Source organism: Narcine bancroftii, chromosome 11 (assembly GCF_036971445.1).
Source record: "Narcine bancroftii isolate sNarBan1 chromosome 11, sNarBan1.hap1, whole genome shotgun sequence".
NCBI classification, from domain to species: domain Eukaryota; kingdom Metazoa; phylum Chordata; class Chondrichthyes; order Torpediniformes; family Narcinidae; genus Narcine; species Narcine bancroftii.
This window is the reverse complement of record NC_091479.1, coordinates 45725833-45752387: the sequence shown is the minus strand read 5'-3', so window position 1 is coordinate 45752387 and position 26555 is coordinate 45725833. Positions and strand designations below refer to the sequence as shown.

Here is a 26555-nt window from a genome sequence, read left to right as displayed (position 1 = left end):
ACCCAGTACCATCAGGAAGGAGATATGGAGGAACAAAATCAGGCTGACAGGCAGGGAAATAACTTCTTCCCACAGGACGTGAGATTGACAATGTAATGTGAGTTGAATGGGTCTGTGGAATGAAAAGGTTGAGAGGGATGTGGACTGTTTCCAAGCAGCTTGGCCAGCAGAAAAGAAGGGCCGAAAGGACTGTTTCGGAGTTGTCTATCTGGATCACACTTTTGAGTTGAATCCTTAATAAAATTCATGACAGGCTGGACTATCATTTTAGATGGAGATTTTAGATTGACACATGCAGCACGGGAACAGGCCCTTTCAGCCTATGAGCCACAACCACTCAATTACACCAATGACCTACAACCCCCAGTACATTTTAAATGGTGGAAGGACCAGGAGCACCTGGTGGAAACCCACGCAGACACAGGAATAATGTACAACTCCCCAGTGACAGTGTCAAATTCAAACTCGGCTTGCTGGCCTCTTGACAGCATTGTTCTAACCGTGGCACTAACCTCACCACTCTCAATGATTCCCAGGATTCTTCCTCCTACTTTCCATGAGTTGTGATTGCTTCCAATACCAGTGCCCTTGTTTCCCTAATGCTCTGACCCCTGCCCAGTGACTCTGTCCCCAATGCCTCTCCCTGGCCGGATGATCACCACTCTCTTTCCCAGGTCTCACCCAAATTTTAATACCCCAATTCCACTCACCCACAGGGCCAAGGGTAACGAGGAGGGGGAAGCTCCTGGCTGTGGTCACAAAGCTCGTTGAAGGACAATGGAAGCAGGAGTCCTGGAGCAAGAGGTGAAGGGCAGAGTTTACTGTAGCAACCAGCTGAACTGGGCTACATTCTCCAGGGTCGGGGGAGAGAGAGGACTGGCTCAGATGGGACAGATATCCCTGTGCCAAGGGTCAGGGGATTCCCCAGCTTGGTGAAGGTATGGGACGCTGCCACCGGGAAGGAGATGGAACACTGCCCTCCCCACATCTCCACTGTCTGGGGGTCCCAGGAGCAGCTCAGATTCCAAGGCCTATAGGTGGGGAAGGGGGATGGGTGATCGATTGGAGAGGATCCCAGTGAGAGAAAGGGTTTGGTGGGAGGACAGACCTGATGGAGGATGGGCTAATTGGGGTGGGGTTTGGGGATGGGGACTTTGGGCTGCGCATGTTGGGGGACAGGGGCTTGTTAAAGGCCCTGGTGGGAGGCAGGAGCTCTGGGGATGGTCCAAGAAATGGGCAGAGCATTGGGGAAGGGCCCAGAGGGGGACAGAGGCTTTGGGGATGGGATCGGTGGGGGAGAGGGTCTTTGTTGACAGGCCCGCTGGTGAACAGGGTTTTGGAGATGATCTCAACAGGGGAGGGGGTTGGGGACAGGCCTGGTGGGAAATGGGGGCTTTGGGGATGGTCCTGGTGGGTGACAGGGGATAGTATTGGGGATGGACCCAGAGGACGGAGACCACCCTTGGAGCTCTGCTTCACCATCGGGTCACTTACATTGGCCCACGGACGTGCTTTGATCTGTGGGAACTTGAATTCGGTGCACTTGGGGTTCATCTCCCGGATCTGCACCCTGGTTGAGGTCCCCAACACCTGTTGGAACAGAAACCACCTTTACTACTGGCTCGAGGTGAGGGGAGCAGGAGGGTGACAATGGGAGGGGATGCAGTGTATGTGTACCAGGTCAGGGACATGGGACGAGCCCTAGAACTGGGGTGGTGGTGAAGGCTGAAACCTTAGGAGCATTTAAGAGGCTCTGAGTCACGTGGATGAAAGAAGAACGGAGGGTTATAAGGGAGGGAGGGGTTAGTTATTTTTATTTTGGTAGGAATACATCGGTCGGCACAACATCGAGGGCTGAAGTGCTTGTACTGTGCTCTCGTGTTCTATGTTAAACCTGTTGGTCTTTCAGCAAGTGGAGATGTCAGGGCGGCAACGCTGTCGACTGGCACATTCCAGGCTGCAGGAGTCATGCGGAGGGATGGACAGTGGGTTGGCGCAGCCAACACGAAGGCACTATGGGGATGGATCATAATCCTCCCATTACCAGGCACTGAGAGGCTGAGACCAAGGGGAACTCCTCTAACAGCAGAGGGGGACAGTAACCACACGGTATCAAAGTGGTGGCAATGAAGGTAAACAGAGACGTATACAGCAATGTGCAGTGAAGGGAATATCTGGATACAACAGGAGGAGGAGAAAAGACTTGCAATGGTCTTCCTCTTTGTAAATAATTTGTAAATAAAGTCAATTTTGTGGGGGGGTGGGGCGGGCAAGAGAAAAGCCTTACTCAGTCAACTTTGCTTCATGAGATACATTCTCCGATCCAGGACATCTCTTCTGCACCCACTCCAAAGTACAAGGTCAAATTTATTACCATTGGATAGCACAAGTACGACCTGAGAAATAGGGTTTCTGGGGTAAACACATGCCAACACACAACCAAGCCCTCACACCAACAGACAAATGATACATGTGCAGCACGTCCAGAAAAATTACTTGATATTGTTGAATAAGTAGCAGAGTCGAGGAGTATTTGTATGAGCAGCTCATCAACTATTGTTCCACATTTTCCCTGCCCAGAGGGAGAAGTTGTTCTTGGGCCTGGAGGTACTGGCTCTGAAATTCCCAGATCTCTTTCCCGACGGGAATAGCTGGATGATGCTGTTGGCCGGGTGAAGGGGTCCTCGATGATTTAGTCAATGATCGTAGTGGATCACATTGATATTTGGGGTGGTGGGGGGCAGGAGTGTATCCCCAGTGTTGCTCTTGGCCACTTTAGGTCCTGTGGATTGACCTCTGATATTTTTTTAAAATATAATTTATAAATTAAATCCACAAACATTTCACAATTAATAATAACACAAATCAAACGCAAATACGTGTCATAGTTAAAAGAAAGAATAAAGAAATCCCCCCATAAACCACCCCATTCCCCTCCATCACTTTGCTAAAAGAAAAAGAAAAATGAGGACAAGGGACCCCCAAACAGGAGCACCGATTACTTCAACATGTCTTTTCATAAACTGAGGCCTTAAGGAGAAAGGGAATGTCAGAGCCTCATTTAAATATTTAAACACACCCTTTGTAAATATGGGGTCCATCTGCTTCTAGAATATATGGTTATAGTGGCCTGCGACCGGGACGAAACCCATTACACAAGATGGCTTATGAACGCGGTGACTGAACAGACCCTGTGAGAACCAACAAACTTCATCCCAGGTGACATCCTGCACGGCGGGAAGCAATGAGCAATGGCAGGAACACCCACTACTTCGAGGCCGGTGCTGCAGTCTCGAAAGACCTGTCGTCAGCAGCGGGAGAGTATATAAGCAGAGCTGCCAGTTCAACAAACCCATCTTCGACTTCTTGGGTGTGTATCGTTCATTCCACACTTCACGGTTAAATATGCTGGATATTGGTGCGAAGCAAGAGACTTTCAACATCGACCACCTCAAGCCAGCACATCTGGACATTATCAAACTGGTCTCAAGTCAGCCCCCACGACGCAGATATAGACAACCGAAAGCAGCGAACAGCGCTCCAATCACTACTTCTGGGGAGGTGGGGGTTCATGCTAACTGGGATGCCACCCTGTACACAAGATGGTTGACGAACTTGGTGACCGCACAGAGTCCACGGGGACCAACAACTTTTGTCGCAGAGGAAAAACCGCACTGCAGGAATCAACAAAGGTGGGAGCACTGACCAATTGGAGGCCGGCACGACTGTGACATCACTCCAGCAACAGCAGTGGGGAGAGAATTGAAGTAGAGCTGCCAGTGTAATAAAGCAATCTTTAACTTTGATTTCTTGAGTTTGTGTCCTTCTTTCCACCCTTCACAGTAGCGCGCAAGCTCCAATTTCACATCGAATGGTCTTGTTCATCTTACATCAGGAGTCATGTGTACAGTTTCCTTATCTGAAGCGTGAGAAGTGCACAAAGATCGTCAGACTTGTTTCTGGGGTGTTTTAAGCAGGTGATAGGAGGAAAGTTTGAATATGGATCTCTTGGTCGTTGGAAAAAAGGAAAATGACCTTACAACATTATGAGAGGACACAGCAGCACGGATCGAGAGAGGATTGTTATATAGAGAATTTAGGTTAAAATGACTTAAGTTAAAATGTGATGATTAATCATAAAAAGGGAAGCCAGAACGGACAGGGAGCTTACTAGCAGCCAAGGACACAAGGTTCAGCTGGATATGTTTTTTTAAACATATCTTTTCATGGTCATAGTGAGAGACATGCTGGAGACAAAAGATTGATAAGAAGGGTGAGAAACAGAATTTAGTGTATGTAGAGTTCGCAGCGTACGTAACGAACGTGATAATTAAAAATGCAGTTATACTTAGAATGCTTTTGCAATACTAACCAATTAAAACAGTATTAATAAGAAGGGGAAGGGCAAACAATAAGGGCATAAAAATCAATGCACTGTATGTATCGGGGCTTAACTGGTGAGAAGCCAGTTGAGTCCAACTCTGCAGACTTGTAAATAATGCTTGTCGTGTCATCAGTTTTAAAGAGACTCATGTGTGAGAAGTTTTATTTCTGACAAATGGGCTTCGTCCGGGATCTACACTCCGGCCGTGAGGGGAGGCGAGAAGAGGGACATCGGAGGCGGTGCACCCCGCTGAGTTCAGCGGCTCCTAGTCCCTTGCTCGTCGCTTCGGGCGGCTTGAGCGAGTGGTATCCAGACAAGGTGACACGACAAGATGGAGAGGAGAAGGGTGACGGTTCAATCCCCGGGAAGACACCGGTAAGTGACGACTTACGATTGTGGTGTGGGGATTGGGTAACAGGTGTAACGGGATACACCTGTTTGGAAAAAAAACCTAACGTAATAGATCAGGTATAGAGCTTTTGTCGTGGCGTGAGGACCCTGTTGTGGGACTCTAGGATAGACCCCAGGGAAACCTCGGCGGTAACCGAAGGAGGGTCAGCACCTCCGACGAAGTGCCGAGAAGAGAGGGGTCAACCCCAGGGAAACCTCAGCGGTAACCGAAGGAGGGACAGTACCTCCGACGAGGCGTCTGAGAAGAAGGGAGTAGGGTCCAGAACGAGAGGGTCCTCAGCAACGATAAACAGATCTAGGTGGGAAAATGGGAGGATCAAAATCTAAGGGCTCGTCTGAAAATTCAGGACAATTCCTGGGAGTTCCCCTTGACAGCCCTTTGGGGAGAATGTTTGAAAATTGGGATAGTAAAAGATATCGAGACAAAAACAAGAAAAAGATGGTCCAATATTGTCTCCTTTGGTCGAAACAACCTATTAAAGGTTCCTCGATCTGGTGGCCGAAATTTGGATCTGATGAGGATTGGGTTAGACGAGCATTAAACATATATGTAAATTCGAGACCAAAGGTGAATCAAGAAGAGTCAGCGTATGCATTTTGTTGGGTTCCCTGGCCAGGATCCTTAACAAAATGTTTTAAATTGAGGGTAGCGGGAGAAAAAAAGTGGGAACCTCTGGACAACCTTCCCCCTCCTTACATTCCCCCGGTGCCTACTGCGCCCGAGGAAAGCTCATTACCGGAGGGGAAAGGTGATGAATCTGATTGCCCAGAAAGGGGCCGGGAAAAAAAGGATGAATTAAGGGAGTCGGACCCTAAACTTCCACTGGTAAACCGACCCTGGACAAGATCCCAGACTGGTCCAGGACCATCAAAGTTTTCAATAAGCCTAAATCCCCTGAGGGAAGTTCCTATGGGAGGACCGGGAGGGGGAACGGGATATGTGAATGTTCCCCTAACTAGTACAGAGGTGCGGGGATTTAAGAAAGAAATGAAAAAGTTATTGGAAGATCCTATAGGACTGGCTGAACAGCTCGACCAATTCCTGGGACCAAACACATACACGTGGGAAGAGATGCAGGCAATAATGGGAACATTATTCTCACCCCAGGAGAGGCAGATGATTCGACGGGCTGCCCTCCTCATGTGGGAATATGAACAACCTGGGGACCCCAGACCCCATGAACAAAAATATCCCTTAAATGAACCCAGGTGGGACAAACGAACACCCGAGTGATTGGCAAGTATGAGACAATATAGAGAGTGGACAATTAAAGGGATACGGGAGGCTGTGCCAAAGGGTCACAATTTCACCAAGGCATTTGGGAACCACCAGGGGAAAGATGAGTCCCCTACTGATTTTTTGGAGAGGGTGAGAAAGAATGTCCAACAGTATGCGGGCTTGGACCCTAGTACACCAATGGGTGAACAGCTTATTCGAATTGAATTTGTTTCCAAATCATGGCAGGACATTAGAAAGAAACTAGAAAAGGAGGAGGACTGGAGCGAAAAACCCCTAAGTGACCTGTTAAAAAAGGTGCAAAAAGTATATGTGCAGAGAGAAGAAGATCAAAAGAGGGCGACAAAGGTTATGGTACAGACTATCCGACAGATGAATGCCGAATCCAGAGGGGAAAGAAAACAAAACCTTCCTCTAAACAATCCAAGATATCCAAGAGAGGGAAGACCCCGGAGGTTCGTTAAGTGCTATTACTGCAATGAGGAAGGACACTTTAAGAGGGAATGCCCCCGATACAAGAGGGAATTGCGTGCCCTCGAACTTATGGAAGAAGATTAGGGGGGGTCAGGGGTTCCAAATGTTAGGGACCAAGTATAAGAGGGAACCCCTGGTAAAACTAAAAATTGGTCCCAAGGGAGAAGAGGTGGTCTTTATGGTGGACACAGGAGCGGAACGAAGTAGTGTAATAACTGTGCCAATCGGAACTGAGCCTGTAAAAAGTAATTTGACAATTTCTGGGATAGAAGGGGCTCCCAGAATGGTATCAATAATTCCCCAAGTAACAGTGAAACTGGAAGAAAGAGAAGGGGTACAAGACCTCTTGTTGTTACCGTCGGCTGGATTTAACCTCCTAGGAAGGGACTTACAGGCTCTCCTAAGTTTGGGTGCTCTCCCTGTGGATGGAGAAGTGCGAGTCCACCTCTGTGCTCTAAAGGAAGAGGATGAACGGCAGATTGACGAGAGAGTCTGGTATAAGGAGGGAAATCGAGGAGGTCTGGACATCCCACCTTTACATGTCACATTAATACCAGGTCATCAGCTGGTAAGGAAACGTCAGTATCCTATTTCTTTGGAAGGGAGAAAAGGGCTACAGCCGGTAATTGAGACTCTAATACGAGACGGACTATTAGAAGAATGCATGTCACCTTATAACACCCCTATACTCCCAGTGAAAAGTCAGATGGATCCTATCGCCTAGTTCAGGATCTAAGAAGTTTGAATGCTATTGTTCAGACCCGCCACCCAGTGGTGCCTAATCCCTATACTATTATGAGTCGGATTCCCCCAGACCATGAGTGGTTTAGTGTTATCGACTTGAAGGATGCCTTCTGGACGTGTCCATTAGAAGAGGAAAGTAGAGATATGTTTGCGTTTGAATGGGAAAATCCATGGACAGGCAGACGGAGACAGCTTCGGTGGACTGTATTGCCCCAAGGGTTCACTGAATCTCCAAACCTGTTTGGACAAATGCTAGAACAAATCCTGGTGGACTATCCACAATCTGATGATTCCCAACTAATGCAGTATGTGGACGATTTACTATTATCAGGACCCAAGGAACAAGAAATGAGGGGAGATACAATTAGACTCTTGAATTATCTGGGGAAAAAGGGTCTACGGGTGTCCAGGAACAAGTTACAGTTCGTTGAGAGAACTGTGGTATATCTGGGACACCAGATAAGTAAAGGACAGAAACGGATTACCCCTGAACAGATTGCGGGAATCACTAGAATGCCGTTACCCCGTAATAAGAAGGAAATAAGACAATTCCTGGGACTCTTAGGTTACTGTAGGTTATGGATAGAGGACTACTCAGCTTTGGTGAAGTTTATGTATGAAAAATTGACAAATGAAAATGAATATCCATTGAAATGGACCCAGGAGGAGGAGGGATGGTTCGAGGACTTGAAGCATCGCCTGACACGAGCCCCAGTACTCACTCTGCCCTCTTTAAAACAGCCCTTCCAGCTATTTGTCACTCATAACCAAGGAACAGCTGTGGGAGTTTTAACACAGGAAAAAGGCGGTCAGCGACACCCAGTGGCTTTCCTTTCCAAAATGATGGACCCAGTGTCTCGCGGATGGCCGACGTGTATCCAGGGAGTAGCGGCTGCTGCTCTGTTGGTAGAGGAAGTACGTAAACATACTTTTGGAGGAAAGATGACTGTGTACACCTCCCATTCTGTGAGTGTTTTATTAACACAAACTGCCCATCGATGGCTGACTGATTCTCGCATATTAAAGTATGAAACCATTTTAATGGTCGGAGAAGATCTACAGTTTGCAAAGATTAATAGCTGCAACCCAGCTCAGTTTTTATACGGCAGTGAAACAGAGAGAGAGGTGGAGCACGACTGTGTCGAGTTGACAGATCTTCAGACCAAGACCCGAGAAGACCTTTGCGATACTCCGCTGGGAGAAGGATATGAATTCTACATTGACGGCTCCGCTAGATGTGTTGACGGAATGAGAAGAAGTGGGTATGCTATAATAGAAGGAAATACTTGGAAAGTAGTAGGATCCACGAGACTACCTGGAAGCTGGTCAGCACAATCCTGTGAACTATATGCCTTGCAGAGAGCCCTCAGAATACTGGAAAAGAAAATTGGAACGATTTACACTGATTCCAAATACGCATACGGGGTAGTGCATACCTTTGGTAAGATCTGGAAGGAGCGTGGTCTAATTACATCAAGAGGAAAGGAATTGGCACACGAACAGATGATTACTCTGACTTTAGAAGCCTTGACATTACCCCAGGAAATAGCAGTGGTCTACATACCAAGCCATCAAAGGGGAGATACCCCGACAGCAATTGGAAACAGACTGGCTAATGAAGAAGCCAAAAGGGCAGCCATGCAACAAGAAGTCCGTTTGCTGACCTTAATCCCAATAAGACAAGGCATAAAGAAGGCTCCCATTTTCACTGCTAAGGAAGAAAAGGACATGGCTCAGCTGGGCGCAAGCCAGCTGCCTGATGGAACATGGAAGACACCAGATGGAAGAATGGTTCTAAATAAAGAAATAACTCGCAATATTTTAAAACACCTGCATCATCAGAGCCACTGGGGCACCCAAGCCTTATGTGACACAGTGCTTCGAGAATATGTGTGTAAGGGAATCTACACCTTGGCCCAACAGGAGGTGCAGAATTGTCACCTATGCACAAAAATTAATAAGAAGGTAATGAGGACAGGGACCATGGGAGGTCAACCATTAGCCATACGCCCTTTTCAACGTATCCAGATCGACTTCACAGAGTTACCTCAAGTCCAAAGATGGAAGTATCTGTTGGTGATAATAGATCACTTTACCCGATGGGTGGAAGCCTTCCCAACAATAAATGCTACAGCCTCTACAATAGCTCGCCTCCTCCTAGAACAGATAATCCCCAGATATGGTATAATGGATTCTATAGACTCAGACAGGGGTCCACATTTTTCTTCAAAAATCCAGCAATTGATTTGTAATGCATTACAGGTCTCTTGGAAATTGCATACCCCTTGGCATCCACAAAGCTCAGGGAGGGTTGAACGTATGAATGGAACCCTAAAAATGCAATTGACAAAATTAATGGTGGAAACTAAAATGCCTTGGATAAAGTGTCTGCCCCTGGCTTTATTGAGAATTCGTACTGCCCCACGAAAAGATGTAGGATTGTCCCCTTATGAAATGATGTTTGGGCTTCCCTTCTGGAGTACAGTTGAGGGGTGTCCCACCTTGGGGGAAGGGGATATATTTGTTAGGAACTATTTACAGGCACTGTCACGCTCTCTTACAGATTTACGAAAGAGAGGACTATTGGCACAAACACCGCCTCTAGACTTTTCTTTACACAAAGTGGAACCAGGAGATTGGATCCTCATCAAGACCTGGAAAACTGAAAAATTCCAGCCCCAGTGGGAAGGTCCATACCAAGTTCTCTTAACTACAGAGGCTGCAGCACGAACAAGAGAGAAGGGGTGGACGCACGCATCCAGATTTAAGGGACCTGTAGAGGCGCCTCAGGACCCTGATACGAACTCAGATTGGACTTGTGTTCCTGGAGAAAAACCTCTTACCTTGCGATTTCGCAGAAAGACTTGATTCACAATGTTATTGTTATGTTCTTTGATTTTTCTTAGTTTGCCTATGTCTTTATCAGGTGTGAAATGTAAGAAATGCAGAGACACAGTGGTCCTGTTTCAGGACCACATTTGGGGAAGAAAGGAGGGTAATTTTATTTCCCATACCTCAGTTCCTGAGAAATGCTGGGCAGAATATACCACCCAACATCCATATACCCCTTGTGTGGAAAAAGAAGGAAATAATATGGGTCATTATATACAGATTCCTAATACCACTCCTTTCCCTCTTAACAGTTGGAAGGGTGACTCAGGCCCACCATGCCCTGATGGACTCTGGTTTTGCATACACCAGCGTACTATTCCAATGAAAAGTTCCACTCCACACTCGAAAGTGCCTGCCCCTTTAAGACAGCCGGACTTAGTTCGAGTCCATCCAAATAACCATGAAAGTTTCGGTCATGCAGTTGGGGGAGATAACCTTTTTGTAGATCTTGCAACTAAAATTGCAGGAACTTTTAATGTAACCAATTGTTGGGTCTGCGGGGGTCCACGGATGTCAGAGCAATGGCCTTGGTGGGTGGAGTCCCTCAATTCATTGACCATGATTTCCCGAATATGGACAACTAACCGAACGAGATCAAGAGAAACTTGGTCTCTCTCTAACGTCCCCTCTGGTTTTTATTGTCTCTCACGAACCGGCAAATACCCAGTAGGAAAAAGTCCCTGCAAGGCTGTATGGATTCGCATTTCGCCTGGTATTTTCACTTGGTTTCCTAAACCCCTGACTTGGTTCTTATCCACTGTTTTTAAAACTAATTGCCTACCCCTGTCTAATAGCAGTATTCAGTTTTGGAATTGTACCAGTTCCACCATCACAGGACCATACCAGTCAAACCCTGTTCTTAAAAGAGTTCGGGAAAGGGGGTATGGAGTATCCCCAAATGGATTATTCTGGGTATGTGGTAATAAAGCTTATACTCGTCTTCCCTCACAGTGGAGTGGAACTTGTTTCCTAGGAATAATCCTCCCAGAATTTTTCCTCCTACCCCACGATCACGGTCATAAATTAGGAGTGAAGGTTTTTGATACATTACACCGTCAGCCCCGCTCTAGCACGGTACATTTGGGACAATGGGGAGATGATTGGCCTCCAGAACGCATAATTCAATATTATGGTCCCGCTACATGGGCTCAAGATGGATCCTGGGGTTATCGTACTCCTATTTATATGTTAAATCGCATTATTCGCTTGCAAGCAGTCCTTGAAATTGTTACAAATCAAACAGCTCTAGCCCTGCAATTACTTGCATCCCAGCAAGGTCAAATGCGCTCTGCTATGTATCAGAACCGTCTGGCCCTAGACTATCTCCTAGCCACAGAAGGAGGTGTATGTGGAAAGCTTAATTTGACTAACTGCTGCTTACAGATTGATGATAATGGCCAAGCCATTCGAAAAATCGCTGATAATATTCGTACTTTGTCCCATGTACCGGTTCAAACCTCACATCCTTTTGCAAAATTAAATTAGATAGACAAATGGTTTGGAGGAACCTGGTGGCGTACCTTATTGTGGGTCATCGGAGGTATTTTATTCCTCCTACTTGTTTTGCCCTGTATTATTCCCTGTCTACGCAGCCTGGTGATTTCCATGGTCCAACAGGCTATGCAACCAGGGGGACTGGGAGACCCCGTTAGAATTTTACTTCAACACGAGATTAATTTATCATGAAACGTTTCTCTTCCCCGAGTTAAAATCCCCATTCATATATATATAATACACACATTTTAAAGAGAGAAAGGGGTGGATTGTTATATATAGAGAATTTAGGTTAAAATGGCTTAAGTTAAAATGTGATGATTAATCATAAAAAGGGAAGCCAGAACGGACAGGGAGCTTACTAGCAGCCAAGGACAAAAGGTTCAGCTGGATATGTTTTTTTTACACATATCTTTTCATGGTCATAGTGAGAGACATGCAGGAGACAAAAGATTGATAAGAAGGGTGAGAAACAGAATTTAGTGTATGTAGAGTTCGCAGCGTACGTAACGAACGTGATAATTAAAAATGCAGTTATACTTAGAATGCTTTTGCAATACTAACCAATTAAAACAGTATTAATAAGAAGGGGAAGGGCAAACAATAAGGGTATAAAAATCAATGCACTGTATGTATCGGGGCTTAACTGGTGAGAAGCCAGTTGAGTCCAACTCTGCAGACTTGTAAATAAAGCTTGTCGTGTCATCAGTTTTAAAGAGACTCATGTGTGAGAAGTTTTATTTCTGACAGTACGTTGAGTTAAAAACACCGTAATACTTCCCTGAACAACACACCTCTCTCCGAAAACCAACAAGAACCTTCCTGAGTGGTAATCATTTACCTTTCGAGCACCAAAGCCTGGTGAACTTTATATATGTTCAATTATGTGCACAGTATATGAATGGACTGCAACAAGTGGACTTGGAGGAATGAGAAGTGAGATTGGACTGTGAACCAAAGAACTTTTCTGAACTTACACACACATTACACACATGTGCACTTAGAATTAGAAGGGGGGTAAGTTAAGTAAATTAAGTTAAAGTATTAAAATAGTGATAAGTTAAAGTGTAAATCGTGTTCATGTTTAAAGATAATTAATATCAGCTTTTGTTTTAGTCACCATTTGTCTTGGTGAATATCTATTGCTGCTGTGTTTTGGGATCCTCTGGTCTCGTAACACAGCAACTTCAGGTTATGATAATAGTCCAAAAAAGGGACCCGGCATCTTTTGAAAATTATTAATTGACTCTTCAATAATTTTTTGTAAATATCAACAAAACATAATATAATTTAACTGTTGTGTTTGTGTCGTTGGAGAAGTGCCTTTCCATTCAATCAGAATTAGAGTTTTGGGTGCCGCATTTGAGAAAAGATGTGCTGGTGTTGGAGAAGGCCAGAGATGATTTACTGGAATGATATCAGGAATGAAAGGGTTAGTGTATGAGGAACAATTGTCGACTCTTCGACTGTACTAGTTGGAGTACAGAAGGATAAGGGGGACCTCAGAGGCATTTCAAATGCTGGAAGGCCTGGACAATTAAAAACAACATTTGTTAAAGTATCCCTTTGTCTTGGTGATTTCCTATTGCTGCTAGGATTTGGGGTCCTCTGGGCCTGTAACAGTCCCAAGATGAGGTCTTCTACTCCAGGACACCCAAAATGTCTTATTTCTTCAATAAATGCAGTTTTCTCCATACTGTCTTTGATAAAGTCTGCACCCGTATCTCCAATTCTCTTTCTGCCCTTACCCCACCTCCTCTCCAGCCGAACAAGGACAGAATCCCTCAGGTTTCTCACTTACCACCCATCAGCTGCCACATCTGACTCGTTAACCTTGAACACTTCCAACTTCAGCACCATCCTCTAACCTGCTCCACTCAGATCCTCTTTTCACAGGGGCACATCTTTCTGTGACTCCCTCGACGGCACTTTCCTCTCCACCCACCACCACCTGATGCACTTCCCATTGAAACCGCAGAAATTGCCAAACTTGTCCCTTCCTATCCTCTCACCTCCATCCAAGGCCACAATCAGACCTTCCAGTTGAGGCAGTGTTTCACATGCACCCCATCCAACTTAATCTCCTACATATGGTTGACTCAGTTGACCTCGATATCAGCAAGTCCAAATAGAGACTGGGTGGCCATTTTGCTGAACACATGCGCTCTGTGGATCTAAACTTGAGCCTCCTGTGGCCTACCATATCAATTCTCGAACCCTTCCAACAACATTTCTGTTGGCCCCATCCTTCACCAAGGTGAGGGTAAACAATCTTAAAGAAAACACATTATATTCCTCCTGGGCAGCCTTAAACTCTATAGCATGAACACGAATGTTTCTAATTTAAGCAGCCACTCACCTCTGTCTGATTTCACTGTCTCCATCTCTTGATCTACTGCCCATTTGAATATAATTACTCCTTTAAGGTAGAAGAGTCGACATGGTGTTTTTCCTATATAGCTTGCCATTGAACAACTGGCAAAATTAAGCGGCAGTTGTTGCAGAATGAATGGTGTTATTGTTCAAAATCTGCCTGTGATCGAAAGTATTCTTGGACTGAATAGACATCTGGGCCAAATGGCTATTTAATGATAATCTGTACATGATTGTACATCCTAAAGTACAATGACTACTTCTATCCACTAAAGATTGTTAAAGAGCAAGAATAGACAATACAATCACGTAAAATTCCCATCCATACAGCACACGTATTAATACACAAAACAATCACACTTCCTTATTGGTCAGGAAGTGCCTACACTTCCAAAGGAGACTGAGGAGGTCAAGGCCAACGGCTCTCATCCTGAAATTTCACAGGAGCGCAGTTGATTCTCCTGTCTGGCTGCATCATTGGATGGTCTAGTAGCTGTAAAACATCAGACAGGAATGATGCAAAGAGTTGTGAGGATCACTGGGGTCTCCTTTTCTTCTGACGATGACATTACTGGGAGTGTTGTTCAAATAGGGCTCAAGGAATTGTACAAAGACCATTTCCATGCAGTGCTCAGCATCTTTAACCACGTCCATCATCAAAATCAGGACTGCCAGGCTGGGGAATAGTTTCTTCCCACAGGGTGTGAGATGGATGAAAAGTATCTTGTAAGTGGGATAATCATCCAAAATATTTATATATGTAGCGGCTACTTTGATAGAGCTACTAAAGGAACACACATACACCAGGTTAGTCAACAAAAGACTGCTTTATACAAACTATACAGGCTTATTTTATTTACAGCTTGTCCCGGGCTCCATGGGTCAAGGTGGAACATTATTATGAGTTTGCTGCCGATCCACGGGACCACAGGTTTAAATTAAGCCCTGTGAATGTTCCGCACCTTCCGGCAAGAGAATCCACAGATCAGCGTTCCATTCTTTGGCACGCAGCACCACGCGAGGGTTGTCAATTAAATGGATGAGTACCCAGCTCTTTGCCTTATGATTTCACGCACCCGCCAAAGAACCTTGCCCACTCAGCCCACTAGACAGCTGCTACACCAACCCCCCCCACCCCCACCCAGAACCCGTCGCCAGAAACTGAAACACCAGCTGCATGCACCTGAGGTGGACCCCCTCGCCGTCTGGGCTTGGGGCACTGAAGAGGTGAAGCGGGATCCACATGGGCAGGCTTGAGTCTGTCCACATTAAACAGCTGTGAATGCCCACCAATGTCCAAAGTATAAAGAACCCCATCTATCTTCACCACGTGGAAAGGACCCTCATACAGTCATTGTAACGGAACTCCTGGGATAAAAACAAAATCAATATCCAGGAGTGGTGGGGGAACATTCTGCTTAGAGGATCCAAGCCAGTGGTTAGGAAAAGGTTTGCTGATCGCGACACCATGTCGAAGCTGCTGAAGGATGTTCAGATCAGAGTTGGTTGTGAAATGAAAGTCCCATGAAACTGTAAGGACCGTACCATAAACCATCTCTTCGGACAATGCAGACCTATCTTCCTTTGGAGCCGTGCACACTCCCAATAGAACCCAGGGCAACTCATCAACCTAATTGAGACCGGTGAGTTGGGCCTTAAGTGCGGACTTCAGTTGCCGGTGGAAACATCCACAAAGCCGTTGGACCGTGGGTGAATTCTGTTCCGCGGTCTGAAGAAATGTGGGTCGGGAAACCAAATCTAGCCATCCAATTGAAGATGAATGCTCTGGCCTTTGTCTCAGTGTCACTGGATGGCAAAGGGACGGCCACTGGCCAGCGTGTGAAACATTCTACGTCTGTTAGAATGTATCTCATGTTTTGAGATACTGGCAATGGTCCAAGCAGGTCCACATGCATGTGTTCCAACTGCCTGCGTACCGATGGGAAAGGTTGAAGAGGTGCCTTAATGTGGCACTGAATTTTGGCAGTCTGGCAGGAGGTACATGTTCAAACCCATTGAGCGACACATTTTTTCAGTCCATGTCATACATATTTATTTGACATGAGCTTGACAGATGTTCTGATGCATGGATGAGACAAGCTGTGTATCTGGTCAAAAAGACGTTGCCTCCAAGATGGTGGAATCACTGGTCGAGTGTAGCCCAAAAACATGTCACGAAGTAAGGTTGGCCACCCAGTTGTGCTGCCCCCTGCTGTATGTCCAGGTTAGTAATGGCCGTACTGTATGCCTGAACATCGGGGTCCATTGTCTAGACACTGGCTAATTCCAGAATATCAATGTCACGCTGAATATGATATACAGTCAGTCTGGACAGAATATTCGTGACGGCATTGTTTTTACCAGAAATATAGCGCACGTCCATGGTAAATTCTGAAATATATGATAGTGACCCTGCTGTCTTGCCGGCCATGGATCCGTTATTTTGCTGAAGGCAAAAACGAGCGTCTGGTGGTCTATGAACACAGTGAAATGCCGACCCTCCAAAACAAATCAGAAGTGCCATGTGGCTTGATACAATGCACGATATTTCATCTCCAATGGCCAAAGATGTCAGGAAAAGAACATGAGGAGTTGGCAATGGCCATCGACGTACTACTCAAGAACCACACCCAGGGCCGTACTCGAGGCATCAGGACTAAATGTCAAGGAAGTGTCGGGGTTAGGATGGGGGAGCATTGCTGCGTTGATTAAAGCATCTTTGGCATTGCAAACTCAACCTCTGCCTCTGTTCTCCAGGGATCATCCCTGTGCTTTGTGGTGAGGATCGGAAACCATGGTCGAAGAATGTCAGTAGCTGCTGGAATGAATCGGTGAAGAAGTTTTTCATGCCCAAGAATTTCTGCAGGCCCTGAACCGTGGTAGGTGTTGGAAAAGCACAGACTGCCTCTACCTTGATGGTTAAGGGAAATACACCATTGACCATGATCTTGTGTCCCAGGAAGTCGATGGTGGACTTGCCAAATTGTTATTTGCTATGGTTGATGGAATTCCTGCAGCCATTGGAACAGACAGCCTAAATGCAGTTGGTTATATCCTGTTCAGTTTGACTGGCTTTGAGGACGTCATCCAAGTAGATGGAAGTGAACTCTGCCCAAAGCATCTATAAGATGCTAGAAAGTTTGAGTGGCATTCTTCAGCCCAAATGGTATCTTTAAGAAATTCAAAAAGCCCAAAAGGGGTAACAATGTCATCCTTATAGACCAGGATCTGACTGTATCCCTTGACAAGATCAACTTTGGAGAAAACATGGAAAATGTGCAGATGGGCAGAAAAATGTTGCATATGAGGGAGAGGGTATCTGTTGGGTGTAGTTAATGAGCCTACAGTAATTGCCGCAGGGTCTCAATCCATCTGTTTTTTTGGGTACCGTGTGGAACGGTGATGCCCAAGGACTGTTGAAGCACTGAATGATGCCTAATATCTCCCTTGCAGTAAACTCTGCCCTTGCCTGCCGCAGTGAATCAGTTGGAAGATGATGAGCCCTGGCGTAAATTGGCAGGTCTGAAGTGTCTATGTAATGGGACACACCTTGGTCTGTTTTGGAGGTGTTGAAATTAGGAGATAATGGTGGGAAATTCATTGAGCAGGACAGCATACGCATCTTTGTGCGGGGTATGCATCCCGAGGTAGGAAATTCTCCCTTTGCTGCATACCAGTGGGTATGTTTTCAAAGTGGTGGAATGACCAATTTCCTCCACTTCACGTCTACTGGCAAATCATGGGACCTTAAAAAATTTGCACCCAAAATGACCTGTGCAACGGAAGACAATACACAATTCCGACGGAATGTCACACCTCCTTTCCCAATCGTGACCCGTCCTTTGCTAAAGCAGGGAATTGTAGCCCCATTTGCTGCTTGAAGAGCCAAGTGTTGTTATTTATGTTTTTTTTTCAAAATAGGTTGGTTGGATATTTGCACTTACTAGCGTCGTCTTGAAGATACAATAGGCCAGTCGGTACTTGTGCCAGATGCCGAGGCCCCAACTGGCAGCCGTTCTTTTCATTTCCTGCCTTTTTTCTAATAGATAAATGGCGGGACACATCTATGTGCTTTTTTCCCCATTGGCGATGGTAAAAACACCATTCTCACCGCCTGTCAGTGCATTCATCCTTTTTTAACTGAACTGCAGATATAGGAGGCTTGTAGGACACAGGAGATGGATCTACTGATCAAAGCGGCTGTTTGTGAGCAGATGATTGCATTGCAGTATGATCGAGCCTGTCAGCCTCCCACGCTACATCATGGGGATGGCAGAAATCCATGTTAACGATTGGTATTGCGACACGACCTGGGAGTTTGGACAGGAATAGAGTCTCAAAAAGTAAACAATGAGAATGGCCATCTGCTAATACGAGCATCTCATTCATTAGATTAGATGCATCCCTGTCACCCAGGCCCTCCATATTTAAAAGCTCATGTCTAGTCAATTCCAGGAGAAATAGGCAGAACCTGGTTTAACTGCAGCCGTGGTGGCAGCTGCTGCAGTCGTTGTGTCCATGATCACTGGAGATTCAAGCTTCGGCTGAATTTTGCATTCGGGGCTCACCATTTCTGGCGGCAACTTCGGTACAGCTACTAAAGTCATATACATACCCATGTTAGTCAACACAAGACTGCTTTATTCAAACTTTACAGACTTCTTTTATATACCACATTACTTGTCAGGGAAGATATTACAGCGGTGCTCAGGCAAGAGACTGGAGGTCTCATCGAGGGAGGCAGTGTGGGTAAAACTAAAAAATAAGAAGGGTGAGGTTACTATTATAGGGGTACATTATAGTCTGGGAAATGGGAAGGGAGAATTAGAAGAGCAAATGTGCAAGGAATTAGCTGAGATCTGCAGTAGGAATAGGGTGGTGTTGTTTGGGGATTTCAATTTTCCTAACATCGATTGGGAAACACAGTCAGTGAGAGGGCAGGATGGCTTAGAGTTTATACAATGTGTTCAGGACTGCTTTTTGCAGCAGTATGTGGAGATGCCCACTACAGGGGGTGCAATGTTCGATCTGTGGTTAGGGAATGAAATGGGATGGTTAACTGGGTAAGCAAATATGCAGATGATATGAAAATAGGGGGAGTGGTGGTGGTGAGGAAGGTTTTCTTAGATTACAGGATTTGGTTTGTTTGGAAAAGTGGACTGAAAGATGGCAGAAGGAATTTAATGTCGACAAGTGTGAGGTGCTGCATTCCAGAAAAAATAACCAAACTAAGACATATGCAGTTAAGGGGAGGGCATCGAGGAATGCAGAGGAACAGAGGGATCTTGGAGTTACGGTACAGAGTTCCTTGAAGGTGGATTGCCAGGTAGACAGGGTGGTTATGGCATATATCATAGCATAAAGTACAGCTGGAAAATGATGCTGCGACTGTTGAAGGCATTGGTGAGGCCAGGTTTGGAGTATTGTGTTCAGTTCTGGACTCATTTGTCAAAGGAAGGATATAGATAGATGGAGAGAGTGCAGAGAAGATTTACAAAAATGTTTCTTGGCTTACAACAGCTAGAATCCAGAGAAAGATAAAGGAGGGCTCATCGAGGGAGGCAGTGTGGGTAAAATGAAAAAATAAGAAGGATGAGGGTATATTATAGGCTGCCAAATGAGACATGGTGAGACATTATTAAGAGTTTGCTATCGATCCATGGAACCAGCAGGTTTAAATTAAGCCCTGTGAATGTCCTGTACCTACCCGTAGAAGACACCACAGATCAACGTGCTGTTCCTCGGCATGCAGCACCGTGCACGTGTGGTCCATTAAATGGGTGAGTGCCCAGTGGTCTGTTTTATGGTATTGCGCGACGTCGGAGAACTGCGTCACCAACGGTTCACAACGTGGGCTGTGTGCCCGCTTGGCCCTCTACATATATTTATTTAGTTGATTCATTTGGTCATTACGTGCTGCATATTGTGTGCTTTTGTGCAGGCACCATGGTAGTTTTGTCGGGTTGTAGATGTATGACCCAGTGCATCACTCCATGGATTCACAGAATATAACAGCACCGATACAGGCCCTTCAGCTTTTCTAGTCTGTGCCAAACTCTTATTCTGCCTTGTCCCACTGACCAGCAACCAGTCCATCACCCTCCATCTCCCTCGTATCCCTGAACTTGTCCAAACTCTTCATTGCTAACATTGAGCTCACATTTCCTCATGCAGCTGGCAGCTTGTTCCACTTTCCCACCACCTTGTGTGGAGAAGCTCCCCCTCATGTTTCCACTAAACTTTTCCCCTTTCATCCTTCGCCCATGTATTAAGGACTTTTCCAAGAGGCAGTCTCAAGAAAACAACCTCTATCCTCAAGGACCCTCACCACCCAGACCAGGCGTACTTCACACTGTGATCACCAGGGAAACAGGTCCAGGAGCATGAAGACGAACACCCAATGGTACAAACACAGCTTCTCCCCCTCTGCCATCAGATTTTTGAATGGACAAGGAACCACAGTCACTCCCTCACTTACTCTTCATTTTGCACAAATGGATTTCTTTTTTTAAAATGTAATTTAGATCAATATTTGCACCTGTATTATTGCCACAATATGACAAATTTTCTGACATGTTCATCACAATAAATTTTTAATTCTGAACACTGCGCGTACATCAGAAAACAATCATAGCTCAAAAAACATTTCAAAAGATGAATTAACTATTTCCATGCACCCTCCCCTTTTATGTCTATTTTTCTAAATCCACTCCATGATCTAGACTTCTCCACTTAAACCCAACCCACATTTCTTCTCCCATTCAAAGTACTCAGTAATACACCAAGAAAGTAAAATAAAATCTCAATGCTGGAAATACTCAGCAGGTCATCTACTGGAAAAATAATCGGAGTTAAAACCTTCAGGTCGATAACCTTTCACTGGGATTCAGAAAGATGATCAAACAAACCTGATTCTCTTTGCTGAGAAAAAGAAGAGGGGAAATAACAAACTGAATACGTGGGATGAAAAGCCCAAGCTGCAGAAATGGCAGTGGTGCTGGATGAGTGGAGTCGACTCATTGATCACCACATCTGTCTGGATGGAGGGGTAAAGGATAAACAAGACAAACATGATGCCGTCACTGTGAGGAACAATACCACAGCTGCAGAGAATCTGAAATGAAGGAATGGTGAAAATACTTGTTTTTGGATCAATGTGACAAAATTTGACCTGACAAAAGAAAACAAAATTGTTTTGCCCTGCCATTACTCTCTAGATCAGGGGTGTCAAACTCAAATTCACAGAAGGCCAAAATTAAAAACTTGGACTAAGTCGAGGGCCGAACTAAATATTTATTGAAAATTTTCAACAACATCTGTATGTTTTCTCTTCTTTCAACATATGTAATGCTGTGTCCATTTTGGCCTGCATCAGGACTCAGCATTTCCTGCTCACTCCTCAGGCTCGAGGCCTCTATTCACCCTCGACCCATCATCTCTCTATCTGACCAGTCCTTTACCCGACCTCTACTCACCCCTCACTCCACTCGCTCTGCCTCTACCTACCCCATCCTATACACGCCCCTCTACTGCCTCTCCCCTCAACCTGTTCCTCCCTCTACCCGTCTCTCACCCTCTAATCACCCCTCCCCTACTCGCCCTGCCCCTTCCCTTTTACCTCTTCCCTATCCACCCCTCCTTCTACTCATCCCTCCCTCTAACTGCCCCTCGCACCACCATAACTTCCCCTGCCCATTACTCCTCACCTACACCCTCTGCCTACCCCTGCTTACCCACCCATTCAGGCCCAGTGCGCTGCCGATCAGCTTTTGCGGACAGCCACCATCTCTCTCTTCATGTGCAGGGCCAAACCAGCTGTCCCTGGGGTCCGCGCGGGTGCAAGCGCTGAAGGCCGTGGCGACTGGGAGAAGTGCGCTTGTGCTGTGGAAGTGTTGTCCGGTGCCAGTCGCGCGGGGCTCGCGCTTCCCAGGGGCCATACGCAGCCTGCCATGCCCGTCGCGCCGACAGGAAATCACAGGCGCTCGCCAATCCGCCGCACCGCTCGACAGGTGGGAGAAGTGACTGGTTGTGCGGGGAGCGTTCCAACCGGCTTGCCGGCTGATGACATCGACAGACTTCTCGTGTTACAATTTCTCGTGTTACAATGGGGAAGGATGTGCAATGAAGGGGGAGGATGGTGGGGGTGACATTACCAAAAAACAGCATCGGTGGGCCACCTCTAATACATTTTTGAAATGATCTTGCGGACCAAATATAATTATATCGCGGGCCACATTTGGCCCGCTTGCCAGAGTTTGACATGTGTGCTCTAGATCAAGGGCACAATAAAATAGTCCAGAAGCCAACATTATGAAATTGAACAGAGAAGTTATACCAATCGGCAGCAAGAGATAAAACACAGTTACATGATTCCATGAAAGTGGTGTCACAGGACGACAGGGTTCTAAAGACAGCTTTTGTCATCTTGGCCTTCATTAATTAACATATTGAAAATAGGAATTGGGAAGTTATGGTGAGGTTGGATAAGTAGATGGTCAGGCCAAATTTGGAGTATTGTGTGGAGTTCTGGTCACCTAGCTACAGGGAGAGTATTAGTAAGATTGAAAGAGTGCAGAGAACATTTACTAGGATGCTGCCAGGTCTTCAGGAGTTGAGCTACAGGGAAAGGTTGAACAGGTTGGGACTTTATTCCTTGGAGTGTTGAAAAATGAGTAAGAGATTGCTTAAAGTGGAATATGAATGGGAATAAAGGCTGAGAAAGACTGCAGTGGACCCAATTGTGAAGGAAATATTTTGCCTGAGAAAAATTGTCACTGGCCCATTTCCTCTGGAGTTATGAAACCACGCACAGAACAAGTCAATGAGGTACACTTAAAACAGTGGTTTTCAAACTTTCTTTCCACTCACCTCCCACTTTAAGTAATCCCTTACTAACAGAGCACTTCTGGCATAAGGATTAAGTAGAATATGATCCGGGGGGTGGGGGTGGGGTGGAGGAGGAGTTTGAAAATCACTGCTCTAGATGAAAAGGTTTCTGCATCTCAGTTTTAAACAGACATCCTTTTATTCTGAGGTTGTTCCCACTGATCCTAAACTCTCCCACGACTGGCAACATCCTCTCTATCCAGCCCTTTCACTATTCATCAGATTTCAATGAGGTCCTGTCTCATTGTTCTAAACTCGGGCGAGTCCAGGCCCAGAACCATCAAATGCTCCTCAAACATTATTCCTCTCATCACCAGGATCATTCTTGTAAACCACCTGTGGGCCATCACATCCTCTCTTAGAAATGGGGCCTAAAATTGCTCACAACACTTATTAGATCAGGACAACCAGAAGGTGGTCACGGGAGGGGAAGCCAGCTGCAGGACTGCCTCGAGTCCCTGGATTGGATCGTGTTCAAGAACTCACCTGAGAAACTGAATCACTGTACCAGGAACATAGCGAACTTTATCAAATCAGCTGTGGACAAGGGTGTCCCCACCAAATTGTTCAGGGAGTTTTCTCAACCAGAAATCCTGGATGAACAACAATATCCAGAAATTGCTGAGAGCCAAATCACAGTTTGGAGATACAGATACACAAGGAGCCAATACGAACCATGGAAAGCCATCTCGCAGGTAGTGGAGATTCAGCATGAGAATGGAAACAACAAAGGATACCCATCAGCTGTGACAGGGGCGTAAATGTCATAAAGTGCTGCAAAAACAAATCTGGTGCAGTGGGAGATGGCAAAGCCTCACTCCACATGAACTCAATGCCTTCTACACCTGATATGACCACTAGTACAGGGAAGAACCATCGCAAATGCCCCCTCCCCCCCTACATCCCTTGATGATCTGCTGCTATCAGTAACCGAAATGACAACATGGGCTGCCTTCAGGAGAGTGAATCAAAGGAAAGGATCAAGCCTGGATGGAGAACCCAGCAGAGGACTGATAACCTGTGTTGACCAACTGGCCATGGATATCTTCAACATCTCACTCCGACAGGGAGTGGCACCCACCTGTTTCAAATAGGCATCAAACATACCAGTTCCAAAGAGTGGGGTAATCTGCCTAAATGATGATTGACGAGTGACACTCACATCCAGTGATAGGGTGGATTGAGGGGCTGGTGTTGAAGTACATCATCTCCTGTCCAAAGGGCGACATGGATCAATTCCAATTTGGTTAATGCAGTACCAGACCTATGGCAGATGCCATCTTCACTGGCTCTGCCAAAACCCTGAAACACCCAGATGACAAAGGTGAATCCATCAGAATGCTCTTTATTGACTAGAGTCTGGCATTCCATACCATCCTCCCATCAAAGCTGATGAGGAAACTCCAAAGTCCTGGGTCGCCACAACATACTGTGCAATTGGATCCAGAATTTCTTCACCTCCAGTCCCCAATTAGTGTGGATTTGCCCTCCTCCCCCCCCTGCCCTCCTCCCCCCCGCCCTCCTCCCCCCCCGCCCTCCTCCCCCCCCGCCCTCCTCCCCCCCCGCCCTCCTCCCCCCCCGCCCTCCTCCCCCCCCGCCCACCTCCCCCCCCTGCCCACCTCCCCCCCCCTGCCCACCTCCCCCCCCCTGCCCACCTCCCCTCCCCCTCCCCTTCCCTCCCCCTCCCCTCCTTGCCCAGCCTCCCCCTCACCCTCCAACTCCCCCTTCACCCTCCCCCTTACCCCTGCCTGGCCCCGCCCCCTCCCCTCCTTGACCTGCCCCGCCCCCTCCGGGCTCCCGCCCCTCCCATCCCCCTCCCTCTCCCTCATCCCCCTCCCCTCCCCGCCCCCTGCACCGACACCTCGGCTCCACCCAAACACCCCGCCGGTACCGGCCACTCCCGGGTGGGGCCCGGCGGGCTGCGGGTCGCCCGCTTTCCCTTGACCGCGCGGCTGAGGAAGGTCCCGGCGCTGCCGCCAACTTCTTCCCTTTAGGCCCGCGGCGACGCGACGGACCCCGAGCAGACGACGCCGCCGCCAATGTCCCGCCTCCTCACAGCAAGAGCCAATCAGCTCGCGAAACAGCCCATCAATCCAACCAGACTTCAGCATCCAATCCAATAGCGGCCTCACTGAATCAACCCATTGGCTCGCGCAACTGAAGCAACCAATCAGCGAGCGGGCGAGCGAACACACAGGTGAACCCAATCAGCATCGCAAGACAGAAAACAAAGGCAGTGGAAGGAGCAGGAGACCTTTCGGCCCTTCCACTTACAACTACCCCAACAACTCAATCAAATCCTTGGGAAACACAGGATCACTTTGTCTTGGCTCCAGGATTCCTCTGATCTCAAGAAATACATTGTACCCCAACTGCAAGGGAGACTATTTATTATCAAACTTTCCTTTATATTTATTACCGCTTCCAATTTAATGGAGGACACAAGTGGTTGTGTCAGCCAGCTGGACCGCCTCGGGGAACCTCATGGAGCAGGCAATCATGGTGAGAAGGTAACTCATCCCGCGGGAGGCCAGTAGTGACCCTACAATGTCATTGTAGATGTGGCTGAACCTATGTGGTGCTGGCTCGAATGTCTGGCATGGTGCCTTCACGTATGTCTGTATTTTGATCATCTGGCAGAGTGTGCAGGCCTTGGCCCACTGACAACCTGTTTCTGGAGGCTCAGCAAGACCAACCGATTGACCACCATTTTGACAGTACTGATGGCCGGGTGCGTCAGATTGTGCACCTCATCATAAAACTGCCACCTCAATGCTGTCGGCACGATGAGGTGGGGTTTGCCATTGAAATGTCGCAGAGGACCGTCTACTTACCAGGATCGATGTTAACATCGTCTAGCCTGAGCCTGGACATTGCTGTCTTGCTTGCAAGGATCTCAGGGTCATCCTGCTGTCCCCTGCCGAGGGCTAAGTAGTCTATTCACTGGGACAGGGCCTGGACAGACTTGATTGCGGGGATGGGGCAATGCGTCACCCACGATGTGTTGAATGTCTGTAGTGAACTCAGACTCATATGAGAGGAGTCGCTGCTGCTTGGCCGACCACAGGTCTAACACTTTATGGAAGGCAAAAAATAATGGCTTCTGGTCCATGAAGACACTGAATTGTCTACCTTCCAAAAATACCTTAAGTGCCTGACTGCCAGGTACAGCACCAATTGTTCTCAGTCAAAGACGCTGTATTTGAGTTCAGGTGGCCAGAGGTGTCTGCTAAAGAAGGACAGGGGCTGCCATTCCCCTTTGATGAATTACTCCAGTGCATCCCCTACTGCTGTGCAGGAAGCATCTACTGTGAGAGTGGTGGGTGTCTCTGGCCTGGCGTGTACCACAAGGGTTGTGTTGGCCAGTGCGTCCTTGGCCTTCTGGACGCCTCCAAATCCTATTGTCCCAGGTAATGTCTTTACCTTTCTCCGCATGATGAGGGCCACGGGGAGGCGTGGCAAGATGGCGTAAGGATCAGACGTGCCTTCCAGTCCTCTCCTGACTCTATCTTAATGTTTTGTCTAGAAATGCCCGTTAAAATTCTTTAAAAGTTTAGATAACTTCAGTGCTGTTAATTTAACTTATGATGGTAAAATTGGTGGAAAAGAGCAAAAAAAAAACGACAACAGATTATCAAAAAACTACATTTTCCAAAAGTT

The 26555-nt window shown here is 46.7% G+C and overlaps 1 protein-coding gene across 12 annotated transcripts in view; it reads right to left on the bottom strand.

The window, feature by feature from the left end:
* LOC138745749 (glycogen synthase kinase-3 alpha-like) overlaps positions 1-24354 on the bottom strand; it is a 76198-nt gene extending 51844 nt beyond the window's left edge. Inside the window, exons 1-3 of one of the 12 annotated variants that reach the window (XR_011346480.1) lie at positions 23977-24029; positions 1495-1590; positions 711-792 (exon numbers count right to left, since the gene is read on the bottom strand). Coding sequence is in view for 10 of the 12 variants with exons in the window: in XM_069903024.1 (XP_069759125.1) it covers positions 1495-1590; positions 24058-24124 (163 nt within the window). In the remaining 2 variants the exon portion in view is untranslated. The other 11 variants (XR_011346479.1, XM_069903024.1, XM_069903016.1 and 8 more) reach the window with 11 other exon arrangements.
* Positions 24355-26555: the final 2201 nt, after the last annotated feature.